The sequence below is a fragment of the Bacillus rossius genome, chromosome 3, assembly GCF_032445375.1.
Source record: "Bacillus rossius redtenbacheri isolate Brsri chromosome 3, Brsri_v3, whole genome shotgun sequence".
Lineage (NCBI taxonomy): Eukaryota > Metazoa > Arthropoda > Insecta > Phasmatodea > Bacillidae > Bacillus > Bacillus rossius.
In genome coordinates this window covers 128,359,101-128,383,357 of record NC_086332.1, presented here as the reverse complement: position 1 = coordinate 128,383,357, position 24,257 = coordinate 128,359,101, and the positions used below count along the sequence as shown (strand labels likewise).

The 24,257-nt window shown below is 37.7% G+C and overlaps 1 protein-coding gene across 2 annotated transcripts in view; it reads left to right on the top strand.

Annotated features, from left to right (window-relative positions):
- Positions 1 to 1,643: 1,643 nt before the first annotated feature.
- The window catches only part of LOC134531241 (peptide deformylase, mitochondrial-like), a 76,081-nt gene continuing 53,467 nt past the window's right edge, over positions 1,644 to 24,257 (top strand). The window contains exon 1 of one of the 2 annotated variants that reach the window (XM_063366929.1): positions 1,644 to 1,921. In XM_063366929.1, the coding sequence (XP_063222999.1) occupies positions 1,685 to 1,921 (237 nt within the window). In that variant the 5' untranslated portion in view covers positions 1,644 to 1,684. The remainder of the gene's footprint in view (positions 1,922 to 24,257) is intronic. The other variant, XM_063366930.1, reaches the window with a different exon arrangement.

The window sequence follows — 24,257 nt, the reverse complement described above, 5'->3', positions numbered from 1 at the left end:
TTCAAACTTAAATATTTTCTGGTTTATTGCTCAGTAGAACCTTCACTTTTGTATATTTATTATAAATTTTTTTTTTTCGATTGAGCATGAAAGAAAAATTTTATTCAATTCAAGCACATTTTTTGCAGGCTACTTCAGTCATTCCGCGCACTTTTTTGTTGGTAAAAGTATATACAGAATTTCTCACGGCCCAGCTTAAAATTGTGAATGGTACAAATTGTTAAGAAAGCCTTGGTCTAACGCTGGAATAAAAAGTTATGTGTGGACAATCCTTAGTTTGATCCCTATGAATTAAAATTTATAATAACAATCTGGCTTCAGTGTTCCATGTTTAAATAGTGTTTTTTTTAAGTACTTATTTTTCAAACTTAAATATTTTCTGGTTTATTGCTCAGTAGAACCTTCACTTTTGTATATTTATTATAAATTTTTTTTTTTTCGATTGAGCATGAAAGAAAAATTTTATTCAATTCAAGCACATTTTTTGCAGGCTACTTCAGTCATTCCGCGCACTTTTTTGTTGGTAAAAGTATATACAGAATTTCTCACGGCCCAGCTTAAAATTGTGGATGGTACAAATTGTAAAGAAAACCTTGGTCTAACGCTGGAATAAAAAGTTATGTGTGGACAATCCTTAGTTTGATCCCTATGAATTAAAATTTATAATAACAATCTGGCTTCAGTGTTCCATGTTTAAATAGTGTTTTTTTTTTAAGTACTTATTTTTCAAACTTAAATATTTTCTGGTTTATTGCTCGTTAGAACCTTCACTTTTGTATATTTATTATAAAAATTTTTTTTTTCGATTGAGCATGAAGGAAAAAATTATTCAATTCAAGCACATTTCGCGCAGGCAACTTGAGTCATTCGGCGCACTTTTTTGTTGGTAAAAGTATATACAGAATTTCTCACGGCCCAGATTTAAAATGTGAATGGTACAAATTGTAAAGAAAGCCTTGGTCTAACGCTGGAATAAAACGTTATGTGTGGACAATCCTTAGTTTGATCCCTATGAATTAAAATTTATAATAAAAATCTGGCAGCTGTGGTCCTAGTTTAGTTAGTGTTTTTTAAAATACTTACCTTTTAACCTTAAATATTTTCTGGTTTATTGCTGAGTAGAACCTTCACATTTGTATGTTTATTGTAAAACAATATTTTTTCTATTGAGCATGACGGAAAAAATTATTCAATTCAAGCACATTTCGCGCAGACTACTTCAGTCATTCCGCGCACTTTTTTGTTGGTAAAAGTATATACAGAATATCTCACGGCCCAGCTTAAAATTTTGGATGGTACAAATTGCTAAGAAAGCCTTGGGCTAACGCTGGAATTATGTTTTAATTTCGGACAATCCTTGGTTTGAGCCCTCTGAATTAATACATACTTATTGGTTGGTGAGGTTAATTTTTAGTTAGAAATTTTTTAAATTACGTTTATTTAAACAAAAAATATTTTCTGGTTAAATAATATTTTGGATATTGTTTTTTCCCCTCAAATTTAAGTTATTTTTATAGATTTCTGTCTTTTTAAATTTAAAAATGTGTCTCAATAATCTTGGGTTGATGTTTTTAAACAGAGGATTTTAGTGTAAAACCATCATGGATTCCTACAGTATGTATTTTGTTGGTGTTGGTCATATACATATGGAGCTTGACCAAGGTGGATAATCGGGATCAAAGCCATGTTATTCTCAACGTTATCTAATAGGTGTTGCGTGCCTGTTAGTGTGTTATTTAGCTTTGTGGTGAAAAGGCGAGTAGGCAGTTTTAGTAAGATTGTCCGCTGGTATAGACAGTTTTGGGAGCCGAAAAAATACTTACCACCGTATTCTCACGTTTGTCAAATAGGGGACCCGGTCTTACGCCATGAAGCACAACCAGTGGAAGCGAGTGATATCTGCTCGGTTAGAATTCAGAAGGTATGTTTTCAAATCGGTGTAGCAATGACTGGTGACGCTGGTCGGTGGAGGTAGTTTCCGATTGTCTGGCATTTTTCCATGAAACAACGAATGTAAATTCGAATAAATGCGCCTTTCCCATTCCCCTTACCCGTCTTCTCATCTGAAAATAGTGGTTTGCGCGTCGCGATCTGCCTTTAGATCTTAGATTTTTACCTGAAAAGGGCATTGGAAATTCGTACTGAATTAAGTAAATTTTGAATCTAAGCCGGTGAAGGCAAAAAGAAAAAAAAGTTCCGAAAGTGGGGTTTTTAAACACTTTATTGAAAAGGAAAACCAATTAGGGTGGAAAACAGTTGTGGCTCAACTGCAATATACTGACAAAGTCCCTATCTTTTTGAAAATTCTATATTCCTAAGGTTCTCTGTGAAATACAGGATCAAGTTGAATCTTGTACCAAGAAACAGTTGCGACATGGCGACAACAATTGAGGCAATCTTTTGTAGAAAACATTCTTGGCTACACTATTACACGAACATAAACTATTGTCACTAACTAATATTATAGGATTTTAAAATTGCAGCAAGAATTTTTGTTATATGAGGTATTCCAAGCATACGGGTGTGACATTCGAAAGAACCATTTAAAATATTATGTTAAAAGAAAAATTTTGTTATCATATTTTATTTAGGTACAGTATAATGAAATGTTTCTTACTCTAAAATTATAGGCTACCTGGATTGACAAATTATTCAATTTCAACATCAAACTTCAAAGTCTCTTACGGGTGTAACAGAAATGTTACCTCGCTCTACATCCTACTAAATATAATTTAATATTTCTGTGAATTTTCCAAATAAAAAAGACATGTCAGTACATTAAAGTTGTAACATGCAAACACAAGGAAGTACTTATGCACAATTTGAAAAAGTAAAATTTTATATTTTTTTCATTTTTTTCTTTCATTACGGGTGTGACACTGTTTCTTACGGGTGTGACTTGGTACACTTTTATGTAGTACATAACTGAACTATCATAAATAAAACCTAAATAGTAATACTATATTCAATTTCTCTTTATAGAAAATATTGGTCTTTACACACTTTATTACATTTCCTCAAAAACATCATCTTCAATAAAAATATGATAATTTTTGTAAACTGTGGAAAAACAATGGCATACATCAGTTGTAAAAAGCTAACATAAATAAGTACTTATGGACTATTAAAAAATTGGTTACAAATTTAAAATAGAATAGAAATGTCTGAAATGTCTCACACATTTTGGTAAATATCGTCTGTCATTTGTAAGAAGGGGCTAACCTACAAAACATAAACTTTTCAGGAGAGCAGAAAAACAAAATGAGCACACTGTAATGCATCACTGTATTTTAATTATTTATGGTTAGCCCCTGTCATATCTTAAAAAACTATTAGAGATACAGTTATCCCCTTCTTACAGACCATGAAGGATGAAAGAAAACATGTATTTCTGCAGTTAACTCATTTTCAACAAAAAATGTCAGATGGCCCCTTCTTACAAATGACAGACGATATGTAGAGTCGCGGTATATGCGAAAAAAAATGCTAAAAATCCGAAAATACTTTTATTCTATGCTCTTTCAATTCCTCTTTTCAAATCAACCGGCGGAGATAAGAAATTCCAAATACTTAAGGAGATATCGAATTTTTTAATTTTTCATCACAATACCTGTGTTATTCATGCAGCGATCACCATTGTTTCTTGTTTACGAGTGTCTATTATGTTTCTTATTGGACAATTTTGTCACGTGACAGTTTCGTGATTGGCCAGTATTCAAATGAACCAATATGTGATTATTTATTTATTTATTCATGTTCCGTCGGAGGTATCGCGACGTAGGTGAACGACTACATAATTTCCTTCTAATGGCAAAGGAAATGTACCCGCCTCCAACTTAGGTCAGTTTTTAACGTTTATAATTTTAAAGTCTTATTTTTTATTTGGATATTGTTGCGCAAGTAATAAGTAACAAAAAATTTTTATGTGAGTTGTTAATGTTCATCATTTGTCCGGGTTTGTTAGGTCAGGTCAGTTACATTATAAATATTTTAAAACTAAAGAACTATTGAAATTAAATCATATTATTTTTAATGTACGCTTAGTTTGAAAGTATTCATAATGTAACTGACCTGACCTAATCGACCATTTTAGTTCCTACTGTTCATCCTTTGTCCCGGTTTGTTTGGTCAGGTCAGTGGTCAGTTACATTATAAATATTTTAAAACTAAACAGCCATTAAAATTAATTCACATAATATTTTATGTCCGCTTAGTTTGAAAGTATTAATAATGTAACTGACCTGACCTAATTGACTATTTTATTGATTACGCATTCACGAACACACGGCAAAATGACAAGAATGGCGGCGGTCGAATGGTTTTACAGGTGTTATATTGCAAAATTAAAAATTCGATATCTCCTAAAGTATTTGGAATTTCTTACCTCCGCCGGTTGATTTGAAAAGAGGAAGTGAAAGAGCATAGAATAAAAGTATTTTCGGATTTTTAGCATTTTTTTTCGCATATACCGTTACTCTACATATTTACCCACATTTTCTAGCATTAAGCCTAGTTGACACGATGATAGTAAAGCCCGATAGTTACTACCACGACAGCTACTATCGCCATACTATCACACTACTTTCACTGTGTAAACTGCACAATAGTTACTCTCACACTGTCGCGATAGCACTATCGCGATATCAAGTCGAGCTAGATAGTTGGTAGTAACTGTCATGACAGTACTTGCAACTGTCGCAGCACTTTCGTGGTGTAAACGGACTGAAATCACTATCGTGATAGTGTGAGTGCATGTGTTCCTAGTACTTCAAGCAACAGTCGAATTGATTATAGGTTATTTTGATTTGGACAATGTCTCGATTTGAGATTGCTAGTTTCCTCGAGAAATACCAACAACATTCTTGTTTGTGGGATAAAAAACATCCCGGTTTTAAAAATCGGCAAAGAAGAGACATTGCTGAAGCAATTCTATTGCGTGAAAGTAGGCTGACTTCAGTTAAAGAGCTGAGAGTGAAAATCAGAACCATTTGCTGTACCTACAATCAAGAACAGGGTTCATACACGTCCTGGAAAACCTGGAATTTCAAAAAACTGTTTCCAGTACTAGAAATGTCCTGGAATTCGCAAATAATTGTAAATTGTCATGGAAATTTTATCGGTATCCTTGAAATTTTATTTAGCACATGCACTTTAAAGCTGTTTTTTTTCCATTTCGGTGTTTTCACCAATGTGATTTTTTTTGGGATTCCCAAAGTTAATGATCAAACTTAATATGAACATTATATATTAATACAGAGATACTAGTAAAAACATTTTTAAAGCCATTAAAATCAGGAAATTATTATTTACTCATAGTCAGAGCTGTACATAATTATAACATTTATTTTAATATGTCAGTAATACTCTTAGCAAAAAAACATCACAGTTTACTTCTTGTCACAAATCATAAAAATATATTTACAGCTGGAAAGCTTTCAAGTTGATATTTTCCTTTGGGTGGAGGATGTTGTTGTTTCAGAACGGGCTATTGGTATTTGGCCACAAGTATCAGCATTTGTCGATTCTTACAAAGGTAAACCCAAATCTGCTCTGTGTTCCAAGTCTTTTCAGACTGTTCAGAAGGCTACTAAAGATCCACTGATGTTTGCCAAATCGTCTTTATTTTCCTTTATTGGAAGTCAGATACAACCATACCTCAAGTGCTACCAGATTGATTCTCCCATTATTCCTTTCCAAGCTTCTGACACAATAGAATTGTTGTATGGACTAATGTAATTATTCATAAAGAAGGAAATTTTGGATAAGGCAAACAATGATTTAGATTTGTTGCACTTGATCCTAATAGCAAGGATAACACAGTATTTACGAAGAGTATCGAAACTGGTTTTGCAACAAGAAAACAACTCCGTAACTTCGTACCTCTATGGTATCCGTCCAGTATTACTCCTTGGCGTGTCTTCAACTCCGTAACTGATTATGTGTGTTACACAAAAGAAAGTCACAGACAAGGTTGTTTTAGTGTTCAAATCTGAATGTCTATAGTTATTGAATGTATTGGTTAAAAGAATTCAAGATAAAAATCAATTGAAATATCCTGTAGTGAGACTTTCCAAGTGTCTTGACCCTAGAACTCTACTATGCAATGAAACTGAAACCACTGAAACATTTAAAAAGTTGCTTCATCAGATTGAAAATAGAAAACTGATCAGTACAGGTGTGTGTGATGCAACTTTACTACAGTTCAAGTTGTTCCTCAGAGAAGTGTCACCAGATCCTTCACAGTTTACAAACTTTGATAGAAATACTCAAAGGTTAGATTCTTTTTTTGTAAATATTTCCTGGACAACAAACAGTAGGCCTATGCAGATTTGTGGAAAGTATTTAAACTTATTTTGACTCTGCCTCATGCCCAAGCATCTGTAGAACGTGGTTTCTCTGTCAACAGAGAAATGCTCGTGGAAAATTTAACAGAAAAAACTCTAGTAGCAATGAGGATTGTGTACGACGAATTTAAAGATAAAAAGTAAGTGATGTTATTTTCAGTAAAGAACTGTTGGCAAATACTAGATCATCAAGAATGCGCTATCAGCACTTCTTGGATGAACAGAAGAAACAAACATCTAGAGAGGAAAGTAGTAGAAAGAGGTCACACATGTTAGAAACTGTCCAAGAACTGAAGAAGAAGAAGCTGCAGATTGAGAAATCAATTGATTCAATGAATAAAGAAGCTGATTCAATGGCATTACTTGCTGAGAAAAGAAATTATTTCACTCTTCTTTCAAAGTCCAACGCATACAGTAAAAAATCATGTGAATCGGCAGCCGAAGTCGCAAAGTTAAATGAAGAGATTGTAAAACTGTCTAAAAACTGTTAAAAAAGGTAATAATTGTTTGGTTGTAGTTTAGAATCCTGGAAAAAAATTGAAAAACAGCATTTTTATTATTATTAGTGTTTATCTTTGAATTAAGTGCTTGCCATTTTATCGATTACAACATAGTATCAAATAACAATTGTTATGTTGAAAATCTGTGAAATGTCCTGGGAATGTCCTGGAATTGTCCTTGAAAATTTTTTTTCAATTTGTGTATGAACCCTGATGAAGTTGGCAAAATCAAGAAGTCATCTAAAAGTGGTGCTTGCACTGGCGAGGTTTACAAGCCCAAACTTAGTTGGTTTTCATTTGCTGACAGTTTTTTGAAAACTAACTATGAAGGAGAGGCGGAATCGGAAACCAACTTGGTGAGATGTTTTTACTACAGGAACATTAAAATATTTGCTCTGATACACATATTAACTATTGACACACTACAAAGTTGTTTGTGTTCATATTATGTTACTGAAAACAATTATTGGATTTACACATACCTGCAGTCTTGATTCACTCATAGGCCTATATAGGTCTCAACATATTTACAGAACCTTTATTAATGTTTATACATACATGTTGACACTGATAAATTTTCATATTAAAATTCCTAAAACTACTAATATAATTTCAGTTTTATGCCAACATATAGCAAACTATGAATGTAATGAAGTTTGAGTATTTTCATATTATTTATTTTATCTACACAATATAGTTGTGACTAACACAGTCTGGAAACTACGTAATGCATCAGAATAACCCATAATTATTTCAAATCATTCTGAGCTGCCAATCCACAGCTCCTTCCCCCATGAAATATTCTGCCAAACCATCCCTTGTCTGGCGGGCACCATTCGTAAAGTTGCGCTCCTGAGTTGCATGCAAAAACAACAATCCATGGGGTCTTGGATCATCACGCCAAGATCCTCGTACAATTCTTCCAGCTCCATGATCCTCAGAGTCTACTGTGATAGCATTGCTGGTACATCCAGTATTGCTTCTAATCCAGTTGTGGAGTGCACATGCTGCTTTAACGACTTTTTCTGGTGCCAGTATTACAGGCCTCCGGAAAATTCTAAAGCGGCTTGCCAGTATACCATAGGCATTTTCAACTATACGCCTTGCACGGCAATGCCTGTAGTTGTACACTTTCTCCCGCAGCGGCTGTTCAGGTTTCCTGGAATACGGCTTCATCATATACGTTTTCAGTGGAAAAGCATCATCACCAACAAAAAGACTTCCATTACGCAAATTTAGTTTGTTGTCTTCTATTGCTTGCATGAGGTTTGATTTTGAAAATACACCACCATCAGAGTGTGATCCATAGCTTCCTATATCTATACAAATAAAGTTGTAACTATCGTCCACTATGGCCAAAAGAACAATGCTAAATTGTCCTTTATAGTTGTAGTATAGAGATCCAGTGTGTGGTGGACACTGAATGACAATATGTTTCCCATCGATCGCACCAACACATGATGGGAAATTCCATTTTTCTTCAAAGCCATCAGCTATTCTTTTCCATTGTGTCTCAGTCCTCGGTATCTAAAATAAATGAACCAGTTTTGATGTGAAATGAGCGAACAATATGTTTGTAACAATATTGGTTGTTTTCATTGTTATTGTTATTCCTTACATAAATGTTGTTTATTATATATACCTATATATTTACTTTAAAATTTATATATACAGGTATGAGATCCATATAATTCTCAGAACACATTTCAACAAAATTCAATAATTGTGTTAAATGTCTTTGTAATAACAGGTACACTAGAAGTTGCAAATACATTGCTTATGCTGGTACCTAGACAATGTTTCTAAACAGCAGTATTTTGGTGTTTATGCCCTCTGCATTTTATTTATGTTTATTTGATTTATTGTTTTAATTTTTATGTACTTAAATGGGGAGAAGATTTTTACTCTCAATAACTTACAACCCATGTACAATTATTATTTAAACACAGGGGGGGGGGGGGGGAGTATTCCATATTGAAGAAAATGTAATAATAGCTGGTAAATAAATATGCACTGTACAATATTAGTACAGTTCCTATAGATATGTGATTCTTTTGAAAGTAACGTTGGTTGTGTCATTGAATTTGTTTTAGATGCTTGCTACCCAAAACTCTCAAACCACACTACACTGATGCAAACAATGGAAGATTCTGAGGGTGTCACTGTCAGTGATGATGGTCAGAGGCACAAACTCAAAGTGCAGCTTCCGTTTCTATCACTGAAGCATCCACAACACCTGAGCCACGTCCTCCACAAACACCAACAGCATCCAAAACACCAGCATGTTTTTCAAAGAAAAACAAAAAAGGTCAAAGATTTAAACAAACTCTAGATACTGCACTACAAGAAGCGGTTACAGCACTTCAGTTTGTTAATAGGGTCATTCCGTGTGAAATCACCAAATGTTTAATTAAATAGTTGCTCGACTATTTTTAAAAAAAATAATTTTTTTACCACATATAACCTTATCAATGGGTAGTTCAAAACCATATTCATTTTATTTTTGTGTGCCACCATTTTCAGTAGAGGCTTGTTTATCTTCCCAAGTGCGTGCTCTAACAGTGGTTTGCAGTGGTTTCAATAAAAGGTCATTGTTGACATTGTATTAAAGATAGAAGGTTCTGGTCTTCACTGAAGTAAAGTAAACATTGTATGGTTACCAAAAATGTCTAGAAATAAAGATATAATTTTTTTTAACCTTATGTGAAATGACCTTGAAATTTGTCAAAATTTTTATAAAAATTTCATTTTGAACATTTTTTTAAAGTGACTTGGAGTTGGAACCACAGGGCAAATATTTTTTTGCAATAAGTATGGATGGCAGACTTTCCAGAAAAAATGAGATAATGTGTGGGTTTAAACTCCTTCCTGGTTTTCTGTTGCATTAAACTTCTAAAATTTTCATTTTTTGAGTTTTTCAAGGTCAAATATCTCAAAAGGGGGACCAGGTAAAATTTTTCTGTTTCCACTATTTAGTACACCTACTGGTACTTAACAAATTCTGCAAGTTTCATTTTGTGGTTCAAACAGGTGTAGAAGTTAAAGGCTTTGAAACTTAGGTAAAAAGTTGTAATATTTTAGCTCTAATTACTTGACTGTAATCAAATTGTGTAACAGTTATTAATGTTTATTTTATTTCTTATGAAGTGCAAATATAATATAAGGCTTTGAGTTGTAACATATGGAAAGTTAAAAATAAATAGTTTTGTAAGGAGGCATGAATGGACAAGTTGTGACAAGCAAACCTGATGTAACCATCCAAAGAGCAAGTTGTGACAAGTTGAATATATGTGCATTGCAGCCAACCACTTTAGTCTTGTGTCTGCTGCCAAGGAGTAAAGATGTGTTTGTGTTCTGTGGTTTTGTATGTGCTGTCTACTCTAATATTGTTTATTTGGCTCCACACAAGTATTGCTGGTATGTGTTACAATTCTGCATTGAAGTGAGCTACTTAGTTGTTACCTGCAGTTTCTGTCTCAAAGTGACTACGTAGAACTATCTACCAGAAGTATGGAGTGTTCTTTGGGTACTTTTACACATGAAGATTGTGAAAATGATTCATATGGCAAGTATTACCTAAAATTATCATCAGACTTCACTAAATCGCAAATTGACCTTCTTAAGAAAAGAAGTAAGTTACATAACATTGTTAATGTGTGTACTTTCCACGAAAAAAAATATCTGGACAAGTATAATCATCTTTTTGGAAATTCGTGTTGCGATCCATTTTCATACCATAAAAAAGTTATCAAAAAACAGTTAAGGGAAATAACTGTAGAGTTGTCTGAAAGATGGCCATCACTGATTCCTGGCAAATCTGTTTGTTGCTCTTGTCATAAAAAACTTTCAAGTAATGTTGAGGGGAATTTAGGTACTAGTACTAGCAACTGTGATAACGAAGAACTATTCACCGCACCTGAAATTGTTGTAGAGTCTATCAATCAAGCTGGCTCTGCTTTAGGAGTTTCCCCAACTAAAATTATTAAACTTAGTGATACAAAAAAACATCTAGAAGTTAGACGAACTGTGAGCAAATTTTCTTGTGCAATTAAGAAAAAATTAAGCGACACTTTTACCCTCACCTGTGAGTCTCAAGATGAGGATGATGAAGAAATAGCTGATACTGCAATAAAAGACATGGAAATTCATATTGAAAATCTCAAGAAAAGAATTAAGACCTGTACATCCAACAATGAGAAAATACAAGTCATTAGTGTAGTGCCAAAAAGCTGGTCAATGAAAAGAACTGCACATGAGTTAGATGTAAGCGAATATCTGGTTAGAAGAACACGTGAAATTGTTAAGGAACGTGGTGTTATTCCACAGCTCACATCTAAGAAAAAAGGGAAAGAATTGCCTCAAGAAACTAGAGATCTCGTTGTTCAATTTTATGAAAACGATGAAGTTAGTAGAATCTGTCCTGGAATGAAGGATACAAAATCGGTTCGTCTTGATGATGGGAAGAAAGAACTAAAGCAAAAACGTTTAATTCTGTGTAATTTAAAAGAACTATACCAAAAGTTTAGAGAAGAGCATCAATCTGTAAAGGTTGGGTTTTCTACATTCTGTATTCTGCGTCCCAAGTGGTGCATCCTTGCAGGAGCTAGTGGCACTCATTCTGTTTGTGTATGTTCAATTCACCAAAATTTCAAACTAATGACTATGGCAGTAAAAACAGATGACTGGAAGGTCCTTCTTGAAAATATTGTGTGTGATTTAAATAGTGAAGATTGTATGTTTGGAGAGTGCCCAAATTGTCCTGAAGTAGGAAACCTGAAAGTAGATGAACTATTGCAGGGTGTCAGTGATGATGACGATATCACATACAGTCAGTGGATAGTAGCAGACCATTGCAACCTTGTAACGATAGTAGAACCACATGCTGAATTCAAAGAGAAATTTGTTAGTAAACTAATGGCATTGAAGAAACACCATTTCATCTCGCAGAGTCAATCACAATTTCTGAAAAGTAAGAAAGAGAATCTACAAAGTGATGAATGTGTAATAATTCTGGATTTCTCAGAAAACTATACATTTATCATCCAAGATGAGATCCAGAGTTATCATTGGATGAATTCTCAGGCCACAATTCATCCCTTCTGTGTGTACTACAGAGATGATGCTAAGAATTTGTGTACTAAGAGCCTTTGTGTTATAAGTGACTGTATGAATCATAACACAGTTGCTGTGTACACATTCCAAACAAAGTTGATACACTTTGTTAAGTCCCTTATTCCTAATTTGAATCGAGTTGCCTATTTTTCTGATGGATCGGCTGCTCAATACAAGAACAGGTTCAATTTTTCTAACTTGTGCAAGCATAAAGAAGATTTTGGATTAGAAGCAGAGTGGCATTTCTTTGCAACAAGTCATGGAAAGGGGCCTTGTGATGGTATTGGTGGAACTGTCAAGCGACTGGTGGCTAAGACAAGTTTACAGCGACCGAAAGAAGGCCATATCATAACACCAATGAGTATGTTTCAATTTTGTGTGGAAAACATAAAAGGAATAAATTTTGTGTTTGTGGGAGAAAGAGAAGTTCAGGAGGCAGATCTTCACTTAAAAAGCAGGTTTGATAATGCTAAAAGAATTTTAAGCACTAGAGATCAACATTGTTTTAAACCGAAGAACACATCAACAATACAATACAGCATCATTTCAGCATCGTTTGATACGAAACACAAAGAATATCCAATTGATGGCACTACTGGTGTTTTTAACATTAGTGACATCTCAGTAAACGACATTGTTGTGTGTGTTTATGATAACAGATGGTATATTGGTAGAGTTTGTGAGGTTTCTCAAGAAAACAGTGATATCAAGGTGGTCTTCTACACACCAGGTGGTCCATCTACAAGCTTCAGTAAAACAAAAGATGATGTTTTATGGGTGGAGATGAAGAATGTTCTAGACATTTTGAAACCTACAGAGTTCACTACTATAACAGGTAGAACATTTAATATAACTGAAGAGAAAAATATAGAACTCTCTCAGAAACTGCGGGTCAAACTTGTAAAATAAATCTGTTGCAGCTGACATTTTTTTTTGTGGTTTGCAAATCTGGATAATGTAATAGGGTGAGTTTTATGTTTTTTATTATTAGCACTACAAATTGTTTTAACTTAAAGGTAAAATCACTAAAAGACTATGTGAACATGAGCCACTGTTAATTTTTATTTTCTACGTAAAATGCAACTTTTTACCCAAGTTTCAAAGCCTGTAACTTCTACACCTGTTTGAACCACAAAATGAAACTTGCAGAATTTGTTAAGTACCAGTAGGTGTACTAAATAGTGGAAACAGAAAAATTTTACCTGGTCCCCCTTTTGAGATATTTGACCTTGAAAAACTCAAAAAAATGAAAATTTTAGAAGTTTAATGCAACAGAAAACCAGGAAGGAGTTTAAACCCACACATTATCTCATTTTTTCTGGAAAGTCTGCCATCCATACTTATTGCAAAAAAATATTTGCCCTGTGGTTCCAACTCCAAGTCACTTTAAAAAAATGTTCAAAATGGAATTTTTATAACATTTTTGACAAATTTCAAGGTCATTTCACATAAGGTTAAACAAAATTATATCTTTATTTCTAGACATTTTTGGTAACCATACAATGTTTACTTTACTTCAGTGAAGACCAGAACCTTCTATCTTTAATACAATGTCAACAATGACCTTTTATTGAAACCACTGCAAACCACTGTTAGAGCACGCACTTGGGAAGATATACAAGCCTCTACTGAAAATGGTGGCACACAAAAATAAAATGAATATGGTTTTGAACTACCCATTGATAAGGTTATATGTGGTAAAAATATTAATTTTTTTAAAAATAGTCGAGCAACCTCAACTTGGTGATTTCACACGGAATGACTCAATAGCCAGCAGCCACCATCAGAGTTTGCTGTGTTTGGACAGCATATTGCAAACCAGCTAAGTCAACTTCCAATGCAAAAAGCCTTGCTCTTGCAACAAGACATTCAGCGGATAATTACACATGCACGCATTGAAGCAATTCAGATATCCTCTTCAAGCAACAGAATTGACACTTGTCACAACCATTCCATGTTCCTCCTCTACATCCAGTGGGTCAACACCTACTACCTCATCCATTCCATCTCCTGTTCCTATAACGCCTACAGCAACAATCCGTACGACATACGACTCAAGTCATGACTTTTTGGGCGCAACTAAGGGAGTTGAGGGTGAAGTGGCGAGTCCTATTGTAGTGTACTACCAAAACTGGAAAGATGCACATCAGTAGACACTTTGTCAAATTTTCAACAACAATTATAATATTTACTGATCTTTTTTTGGTCTATGTTTTATGTTTCAAGTGTAACTCGACAGTGTTTTTCTCATAAATAATTTCTTATTTTTTAAATGTAAGTTACAGTAGGTTGTCTGTTTGTATATTATTCTTCCAAAATATATACGTCTTCTATAAAGAATGTGGCATAAACATTTTTTTCCTACCTGAATGTGTTCCTTCAGGCCATCATATATGGCATCTAAAACTTCTGGAAGAAATTTGCTGATAGTACACTTAGGTACTCTGTACAAATACTGGAGTGATGCGAGTGAATCGCCAGTAGCCAGATATCGCAGTGCAATTTGTAATTTCAATTTTGCGGGAAGTGCACATCTCATGACAGTGTTTTTCTTTTGAATGGCAGCTGTAACCTGTACCAAACACACAAAATACATACACAAATCTAACACAATTTTTATAAGGTGAAGAGTAATGAAGCCCCTTTAATTATTGATTTAATACTTGCCTTATTTAGTAATGTGTCAAACATTCTTTCATTGATTCGAAGGAAATTTACATAACTTTTAGGGTCTTCAAATGCTAATTCTTTTATAAGCGTGTTTGAAACGCCCAACTCGTTTCTTCGTGCCAACCAATGTCTTATCCACTGTTTTTTCGTCTTTTTTTTAACGGAAAGAGCTATCGCAACTACTAAAACCTGGGCCACACAACGCACCAGGTCTGACATTTTCCCAACTATTGCATAATATCTCAATGCCAGTGTAAACAGACACTGTCGTGACAGCAACTATCGCACACTGTCGTGACAGCTGCTGTCGTGACGGCGACTATCATCGTGTCAACTAGGCTTAATGGGCATGACAGTTTCTTACAAGTGTGACTTAGTACTTTCAACACAAAAACACTCTTAAAACACCAAGATATAAACAACATAAGTAGGTGAATCTTTCCACTATATGCTTGACATTTTTCTACATTTTCTCATAAACATAGACTCTTCTCGAAAATACAAATGAATACCTGTCTCCAATGATTTGTATGGTTGGTTTGGGAAGGATGGTGACTACCTGATCAAAGGTAACATAAGAAACATCATTGTCATCCGTCTTAAACACTTTACCGTTTCCTTTAGCACACATTTTAAGAGCCATGACTTTGATTTCACCATCCTCTTCAACATTACCTTGACAAACACATACATAACGATATTGTATATTTTTCTTTTTTCCAGGTCCCATAAATTTCACCAACACATACTTTCCCTGTTTGAAGTTATGTATGGTACGTGGTGACACAATTTCAGTGTCTTGTTCAGAACTTGTTGAATCATCTGAATCAGAATATACTTCACAATATCTTAATTTTCCTTTTATTTTGGTGTCTGGGCAATCCAAAATATCACATCTTTCTAGTTTTGATGAGTATGTACGCCCCACTAGGACACTAATCTCATTGCAAAATTTAAAATGATGTTTAGATTACAGCTTTTGTATTGCAAGCACATTTTCCCATCTAGGTTCAAACAATTTTCTGGATTCTGAAATCAGATCACTTGATACAAAGAGAATATTGATGCCTTTGACAGATTTTCTTGAACATTCATAGAACTCTTGTGCAGTTATTACTGTGTTTTTCCTACTCTTTACTTGTTGCCAGACTTTTCTTTTCACCACTGCTCCAACACCATCCACAGCTCCCTTCCCATGGGAAGTAGCAAAAAATTTCATTCGCTAACCAGATCATAATCATCTTTGAGGAAACACAATCATGATAAGGTGTACCTATTTTTAAACTGTCCAGCACATCTGTCTGAAAGAAAAAAACAGATGTGCTTAACATTTGGATGATTTTCTTTTAAATCAGAGATTATGGTGTTAATGAATGTCCAAACCGAGTATTTGTTATGACTTAAGTCATCACTTATTACAGCATAACACTTTTTTTCACCATCACCGAGCCAGGAGCAACATGTGAAAATTGTGATCTGATTATGGCTCCAATGGACTGACTGAATTTCATCCTGATATGCTCTCTGCAAAATCTATCTGCAGAATTAATTCATCTTTTGCTGGAGAGAGCTTTTTTTATACAAAATACTTAGCCTGTACATTCTTAACAAATGAATGAATTTTAAATATTGCTAATTGCTTTTGCACTTCATTCAATAGATCTTCAATTGCTCCTTCTGTTTCCACCAGCCTTGGCCGTCCATCTACATCTGTCCACTGTTTCCATCTAACCTCTTTCGTCAAGTCATACTTGCTAAATTGAATATACTGTCTTCACAAGTTGTACAGCATCCTATCTTACAGTTTTCATTACCTATGTAACAAAAAATTTTACCTAATAGATCTTTGGATGTAGCAGAAAGATCTTTTATTTTATTGCTAGCTGCCTGTAGCATAAAGTTAAAGTTTGCATGGTATTTGCAAACACACACATTGTGAGGAAGCTGTGATGAAGAAAAAACATGTTTTGGACGAAGCTCGTAGAATTTTGAGATATGGATGTTTGCATCTGGATTTTCAGACTTAAATAAACTAAATGCTTCTTTCATAGTCATTACCATGTGAGACTTTTGCTTTGTCACTCTCTTTCCTGTAGAAGGTTCAATAACTGAAGTGGTATCCTTCCTGCCAGGTGTTGTACGACTTACATCATCCCTCATGTAAAATTGTTGCACGCTTACTTTTAATTCCTCACTTACCTCATTCCAAGCCTGTTTTTGGTGATTATCTTTCTGTGACTGAATATTTGAAACATCTTGTACATAATTTGTGATCAATAACTGTGCGAAAACTGCAGATTTTTTGGCTGGACTAACAGGCAAAGCTTTTTTGAACTCTCCTTACAGCTTTGCCTATGTCTGTACACATTTGTATGATCCTAAGGGTGAAGACAATGTTTTCTTTTGACAACTAACCTGTTCTTTTTTCTTTTGTCTGCATCTTCTCTGTCGTTCAGCATTCTTGAGACGTTTTTAATTTCAGCTTCTTCTTGTCATGTTTTAGTCTTTCATTCGCCTTCTCTCTTCTCTTCCGATCATGTTCTCGTTCTTTTTGTAATTAAACCTTCAACTTTTCTAGATCATCTCTCTGCTTTTGCCTCCATTTTCTTATATTATCTCTGGAATTCAACCTGAAAGTGAAAAATATTTCCATTATGTAAGCTTAAAATCACTGTGTACATTCAGCACATACTTAGTATGCAATATACACAAAAACATGAACAGATATGTAAGGGTAAACAAACGAGAGGTTTTTCATTATTATGGGTGTGACACATTTTTAAATTTAAAAAAAACTTTCTTATTATCGGTCAGTGAATAATTCTTTGCTTAATTACACAAGCACATGACTAACCTCACTTTCACTAAATGTTTTCACTTTATTTCAGACTAGGACATAGCTACAAAGACTTTAGTACTTTTTTTATTACGGGTGTGACACTACTACATACTTAAAATTTTTCACCAGTAACTAAATTATATATTTACCTGCACTGATAGTTTCCATGTAATTTCAAAGCCGAGAGTTTCTATGTAATGCCCTTCTTGAAAATAACCTATTAAAAATTGGAGAGAAACTTCAGGTTTACCAACAAAAGCCAATACAACTTTACTTTAATGACAGACTTGACAGCTGAGTCACATATTCACTAAATAAAACAAACTAATACATACAAAATATACTGTTATGTCTGTTCATTGTACTTCGCCCGATGGGCTGCGATTCTGGTTGCCCGACCTAACACACATCGGCCATTCGGTCCTGCACCAACAACAACAACAACCTAATCTATCTACACTTCCGGCCTCCACACTTCTTGGCATGGCTGCCAACCTAGAACTATTGCACACATACACTACACTCCTTCCCTCCAAGAATCATTCACCCTACTACATTAACAATTCGGTTCTTTCTGTAGACACAGAACATAGTCATTGAATTTCTTTGGCTTCTCACTGACACGTGATGACATCTGCTTCGCTGCCCCTGGTGCCGTTCCCAGCTCCTTATCCTGTAGGGTGAACTGCAGACTCCTGTGCAGTTCGTCTGCTGGAGGCCCCCACCACCCCTGGTCCTGTTCACGGGGTGCAGAAGCCCCCTGTATGACGGCTTGGGAATGGCTCTGCCGCTCCCTCTCCCCCGGTCTGCTGGGAAAAACTCCCTCTCTTGGATGCTTTTGATCATCCAATGCGAAACCCAAAAAAGGCTCCGCACTGTCTCCTTGCGAGACCAGCTGGGCTTCTTGTTGTAAGGGCGGCGTTATCGCCAACCCTAGGGTTCCTTCTTGTCCAGGCCTGCTACAACCTCTGCTGCTTCTGGATGCACCCCTGACTGAAGTGCGCCGCAGTTACTGGTCAATATGTCGTCTGGTGATCAGCCCTCTGTCCTCTTGAACCTGGTAAGTCACTGGGCCTTCCCTCCGCAACACAACCCCTGGGACCCACTTAGGGCCGGTAACATAGCTGCGAATTAGTACCGAGTCACCTTCTCGGAAGTAACGTCCAACGTTAACCCACTTCTCCCTGGCTCCCCCATCCATCTCTTGACCTAATGAATGGGGAGACAACTTGTCGAAACATGTACGCAGTGTATGGCCCATTAAGAGCTCTGCTGGTGTTTTCCCTGTCACCGTACTGGGAGTTGTGCGCACTGCAAATAACATTCTCTGTAGTCTAGTAGTCCAATCCCCTGATTTTAACTTCCTCAGCTTATCCTTGACCGTCTGGACCGTCCGTTCTGCTAGCCCATTACTTGCTGGATGATATGGAGGTGCGTAACGGAAGGTGATGCCGTTCCTTTGCAAGAATGCCTTCATTTCACCCGATGTAAAGGCCGTTCCATTATCTGACACCACCATGTCCGGGATTCCATGGGTGCTAAAGATGCCTCGCAGCTCCCGTACCACGGCTGCTGATGATACTGTTGGCACCAGCTTCACCTCCGGCCATTTCGAAAATGCGTCCATCACAATAAGGAATGTTTTCCCTTGAAATGGGCCAGCAAAATCCACGTGCAGACGAGACCATGGTTTCTGAGGCACACTCCAAGCTGCATGTGTCTTTGCCGGGGCTCTCCGTTCTGACTGACAGGTCTCGCAGATACTGACAACATGCTCTATTTCACTGTCAATTTTAGGCCACCAGAAGTAACTCCGTGCTACAGCCTTAGATCGCACTACACCATCATGTGATGCATGTAACCTTTGTAGCAGATCTGCTTGTAATTTGTGTGGAATCACCACCCGTGTTCCCCACAGCAAACAGTTTCGATAAACTGTGATTTCCACCCTTCTATTCCAATACAGTCGAAACTGCTCCTGTGGTAACTCCTGAGGCCAGCCCTGTAACACAAACTGTTTGACCTTTTTGAGGACTGGATCTTCCATTGTGGCCTGTGCGACTGCATGAGCGTCTAAGGGTGCTTCTGGCATTTCCTCCAACATAAGTACTTCTGCCACTCTTGGAATGGGCTGGTCTTGTCGAAATTGCGTCACCCTACTTAAGGCATCTGCATGTCCAATCTGCACCCCCGGCCGGTATGTGATTGTATAGTCGTACATGCCTAACAGCAAGCTCCAGCGTAGCATACGCGGTGACAAAATATCTGGAGTCGGGTGCCGTGGATCTAACAATCGCAGTAATGGTTTGTGGTCTGTTATAACTGTAAAGGACCTGCCTGCCAAATACTGCCGAAATTTTGTCACCCCAAATATCACGGCCAAAGCTTCTTTATCGATTTGAGCATAGTTACGTTCACATTTCTGTAATGTGCGAGACCCAAATGCTACTGGCCGTTCCTCTCCATTGTCCATGACATGTGCCAAAACCGCACCAACTCCATATTGTGATGCATCGCAGGTTAGCACCAAAGGCCGTGAAGGATCGTAATGCACCAATACACTGTCTGCCTGTAAGAGCTCCTTGGCCTTGGTAAATGCACTAACATGTTGTTCTCCCCACTCCCACGCAGCATTCTTTTCGAGGAGCCGGTGTAGTGGCTCCAGTACATTTGCCTTGTTTCCCAAAAATCTCTCATAAAAATTCAGTAACCCTAAAAATGCCTGTAGTTCTTTTACATTACAGGGCTCTGGCACATTGGAAATAGCTTTCACTTTGTCTTGCGTAGGGTGAATACCCTCAGCATCTATCTTGTATCCCAAAAAGTTTACTACTGTTGATGCAAACACACATTTAGCTTTCTTTAATCGCAATCCAGCTTTTTCAATTCGAGAGACCACCTCTGTCACTCTAGCCCAATGTTCCTCTTCATTTGGACCCGCTATCAACACATCATCCAGCAGTACCACAACACCACTTACCCCGGCTAATAGGGTTTCCATCAATCTTTGAAATACTGCTGGGCCACTACTCACTCCAAACTGCAACCTATGAACTCTAAACAAGCCCTTAATCGTGTTGACCGTTAGCAAATCCGTTGTTGAGTCGTCAACTCGTACCTGAAGATAGGCCTCCTCCAAATCTAATTTTGTGAAGTATTTTCCTCCTGCCAATGATGCCAGTGCTTCGTTGATCGTCGGCATGGGATAACTCTCTGTCCTGCATACAGTGTTTACTGTACCCTTGTAGTCTGCACAAATTCGTATGGACCCATCTGCCTTCATTATTGGCACAATTGGGGTTGCCCATGCAGAGTAAGGGACAGGCTCATAAACTCCTCTTGCCACGAGTTTGTCAATTGCCACTCCTACCTTTTCTCTGATCGCAAATGGCACTGATCGACTTTTCCTAAAAATAGACTTGGCTTCGTCTTGAAGGGTGATAGTTACTGGTGGACCACTGTACTGTCCCAGATCACCATTGTCGAACACACTAGGATATCGTAATAGTAGTTCCCGGACCCACCTGTTTTCACCTTGCACTGACTTTGACCCATTTACATCGACCTCATTCATGTTCCCTCTGCCCTCTGCCACTGTAAATATACCTTCAACTGAAATATCCAAGGGCTGAAACCAATTTCTCCCCAATAAACTGGGCCCATTACCCGCAGCTACCAACAAGGGAAGCGTCACATTTCTGCCACTGCTCAATCTCACCTCAACCTTCTTAGTCCCTTTTACCGTCAACTGTTCTTGTGACCACGTGCGCAAAGCAATGTTACATCTGTCCAAGACTGGCAGCTCCGGCCACACCAACTTGTAGGTTTCCCAGCTAATGACTGAAAAACTGGCCCCCGTATCAACTTCCATGCTGTGATTATGGCCATCAAGCCACAGGTTTATAACCATTGGTGCTCTAGTCTTCAACTCCTGGAGGTTGTACAAACTATACATTGCCAACATGCCCTCTTGCTCTTGCTCCTGTAGGCCCATTGCCGTATCAGAAAGCACATGCGTCGTACCATTATGAACTGTTCCTCCCGTCTTTTTTTGTATGTTCCTGTCTGTGTTTATCTTCTTTTTCTTTATGCATGCTCTTTCTAAGTGACCCCGTCGTGAACAGTAACGGCATACTGTTGTTACATGCCTACACGATTCTGAATGGGGCCCTGAACATCGCCAACATGGCTGCTTAAGGAGAAATTCTGGAAATTGTGTCTTTGTAACTACATGCTCCATACGCTTGTTCCGGTCTGTACCTCTTTCCCCTGCCACGACATGCACCGCATTGTAACACCCCTCGTGCCTCAAAATTGAATTATTTGGAATTAATTAAAAAAGAGCCTTGGAAACATGCTGGATAAAAAAAATATAAATTAAATAAATTGATTTACCAGAGGCGACACGAGGTGGGGAACAAACAAAATTTAGGAACTTCCTGTAACCAGCAAGGAGGAAGTTGTGGGATCGTTAAAATCGATAAATAAAAACTACACGATTAAATTGATCTATAGTTTCCCTGTTTTATTTGCCCTGATGAATTATCTTGTTTCCATTATATTACATACAAAACAAGTTTCAAAGATTAACAACCAGAAAAGCGAAAAAGGGGCCGGCCCGCGAATCTTTAAAACAATTTACATTCTTAGTTTGACATATAAACATTTGCATTATAAGTTTCACACTCAAAGTTGGATGGATCCGATGATTACATTGATAGTTATTTCTATTCGTTCTACATTTTCTTGAGAAAAACACTGGTCGCTGGTGGTTTGGTCATCCGCTTAAGATAGTTCGTAGCTAGGTAAGGGGGAAATGTTGAATTTACATTACCACCCGGGGTCTTCAAAACGATCACGTCGGGTAGTAGAAATTGTTTCTTCTAATGTGACCCACGGAACAGAATGGGGAGGGGGCCACGAGATGGGAGCATCAGTCTCTCCCTGTCATCGACCCTGTCTGCAACAGTCCAAATCAAACCTGATTAGAACTTGTATACAGGCAGTCTATGGGGCATAAAATGCCCAAAAAAAATTTAAGGGAAAAAAAAAGGGGGGGGGTCGCGAATTATCACTCACCAAAACAGGGGAGTTGCCCAGCAGGCTGCCATCGTGGAGTCAGCCAGGATCTGGAGCTCGCGAATTGCGCGGCAGGACGTGGATGATTAAATATAAAAGAGAAAAATTTCTAAGGCAAATAACTAAACTATGCAGACAGACTAATCTACTAGAATTGACTTGAGGGATAGCATCCCTTATACAAAGCGACTACATAGTCGTTAGCGGTCGGATGAAGTCTGCCGATTCGCCGATAATCGCTGGAGATCTGTCTGCAGGCGCGACGCGAGTTGATATGTGTCGCGGCAAACCGCGTCTCGTAATTAAAAGTGCCCGCCGGCTCTAACAGGTGGAGGGGGGTCTGGGCCGCCGAAAGATTCCGAACTTGCCCGAATGTGGGCGAAAAAAAAACTCTGGCAGTAGTCTTGAAGTTGGCCACACTGGGCGACAGTAGCGAACTCTGTCGGAGGGGTCTGAGTTGAAAACAATCGACTCGCGCACGGCGTCCATATAACTCAAGGGAGAGCAGGTGCTGCTCTCTGGCGCCCTAGAGGGTAGGCAAGCGGAGAAGTTCGCGACTTGGTCGCTAGGTGGCTCTTGCGATCAGTTTTGGCGCACTCGTTTTTTGCGGGAAGACCTTGAGAACGGTCACCGTTGTCCAGGGGGTTACGACCGGTCATTGGTCTTACTTGGAACTGAGAAGGGGGGGAGGTGAGGGTAAAATGCAACGCTGATGGGAATCTACGTCCCGTCGTGGCTGTAGAGGAGCGAACATAACACTAATACGTGATGAAAAAGGCGAATCTCAGCTCGTCTCTGCGAACTGGTCGCCTGCAAGCTACAGGCTTGCCTATGCAGTTAGGGTCACGAAGAGAAGTAATATTACAGGCTTGAGGCGTGACTGAAGGCGGGGGAAATGGTAAGCTGTCTGCCAGTCAGGGATTAGGCCAGCAAAATATCCGATACGCCGATGGGAAAGGGGCTTCAGAGCACTGAGACAAAGTTTAACCCAGAGGAGTACACCAGACTAACAAATTAAAATGACACTATAGTAGAGCAAATAAAATTTCCACCCAAAAATTTAAAATCATAATAAAAATTTAAAATATATCGTGTCGAATTTACAAATTAACGGCACAGCATTGTGGTCACCATCAAGTGGACTTACCTCTGTGCTTGCATCACTTCTTACTTGCGAGACATTCCTCCCTGCTGCCTCTGCCGCCATGGCAATGTCGACCGCCTCCTTGAAACTGAGCTTATCATTAGCCAACAAAGTATGCTGTACCGCCCTGTCACGCACCCCACACACCAGCCGGTCCCGTAACATTCTTTCCAAATTCGGGAAGTTACAATGTGCACTGAAACGTCTCAACTCTGCTACATACACTGCTATACTTTCTCCCTCATTTTGATCTCGTTTGAGAAACTTGTAGGTATCCACGATCTCGCTGGGCTTCGGCTCAAAGTGCGCCGTGAGCTTCGTAAACACTTCACTCAGTTGCACCGCATCAGTTCCGTTAGGCGCGATTAAACACGTGACCAAGTCATAAAGCTCTGAACCACAAACTGTAAAAAACACCGCACGCTTTGCGTCGTCAGTTTCAATTTTATTTGCAATGAAATAAAATTGAATTCGTTCTCGATATGACTTCCACGTGTCCCGACCCGCCACGAATTCCCCAATCGCCCCGATGGTATCCATACTTGCTATAGCTCCAGTATTATTATTCT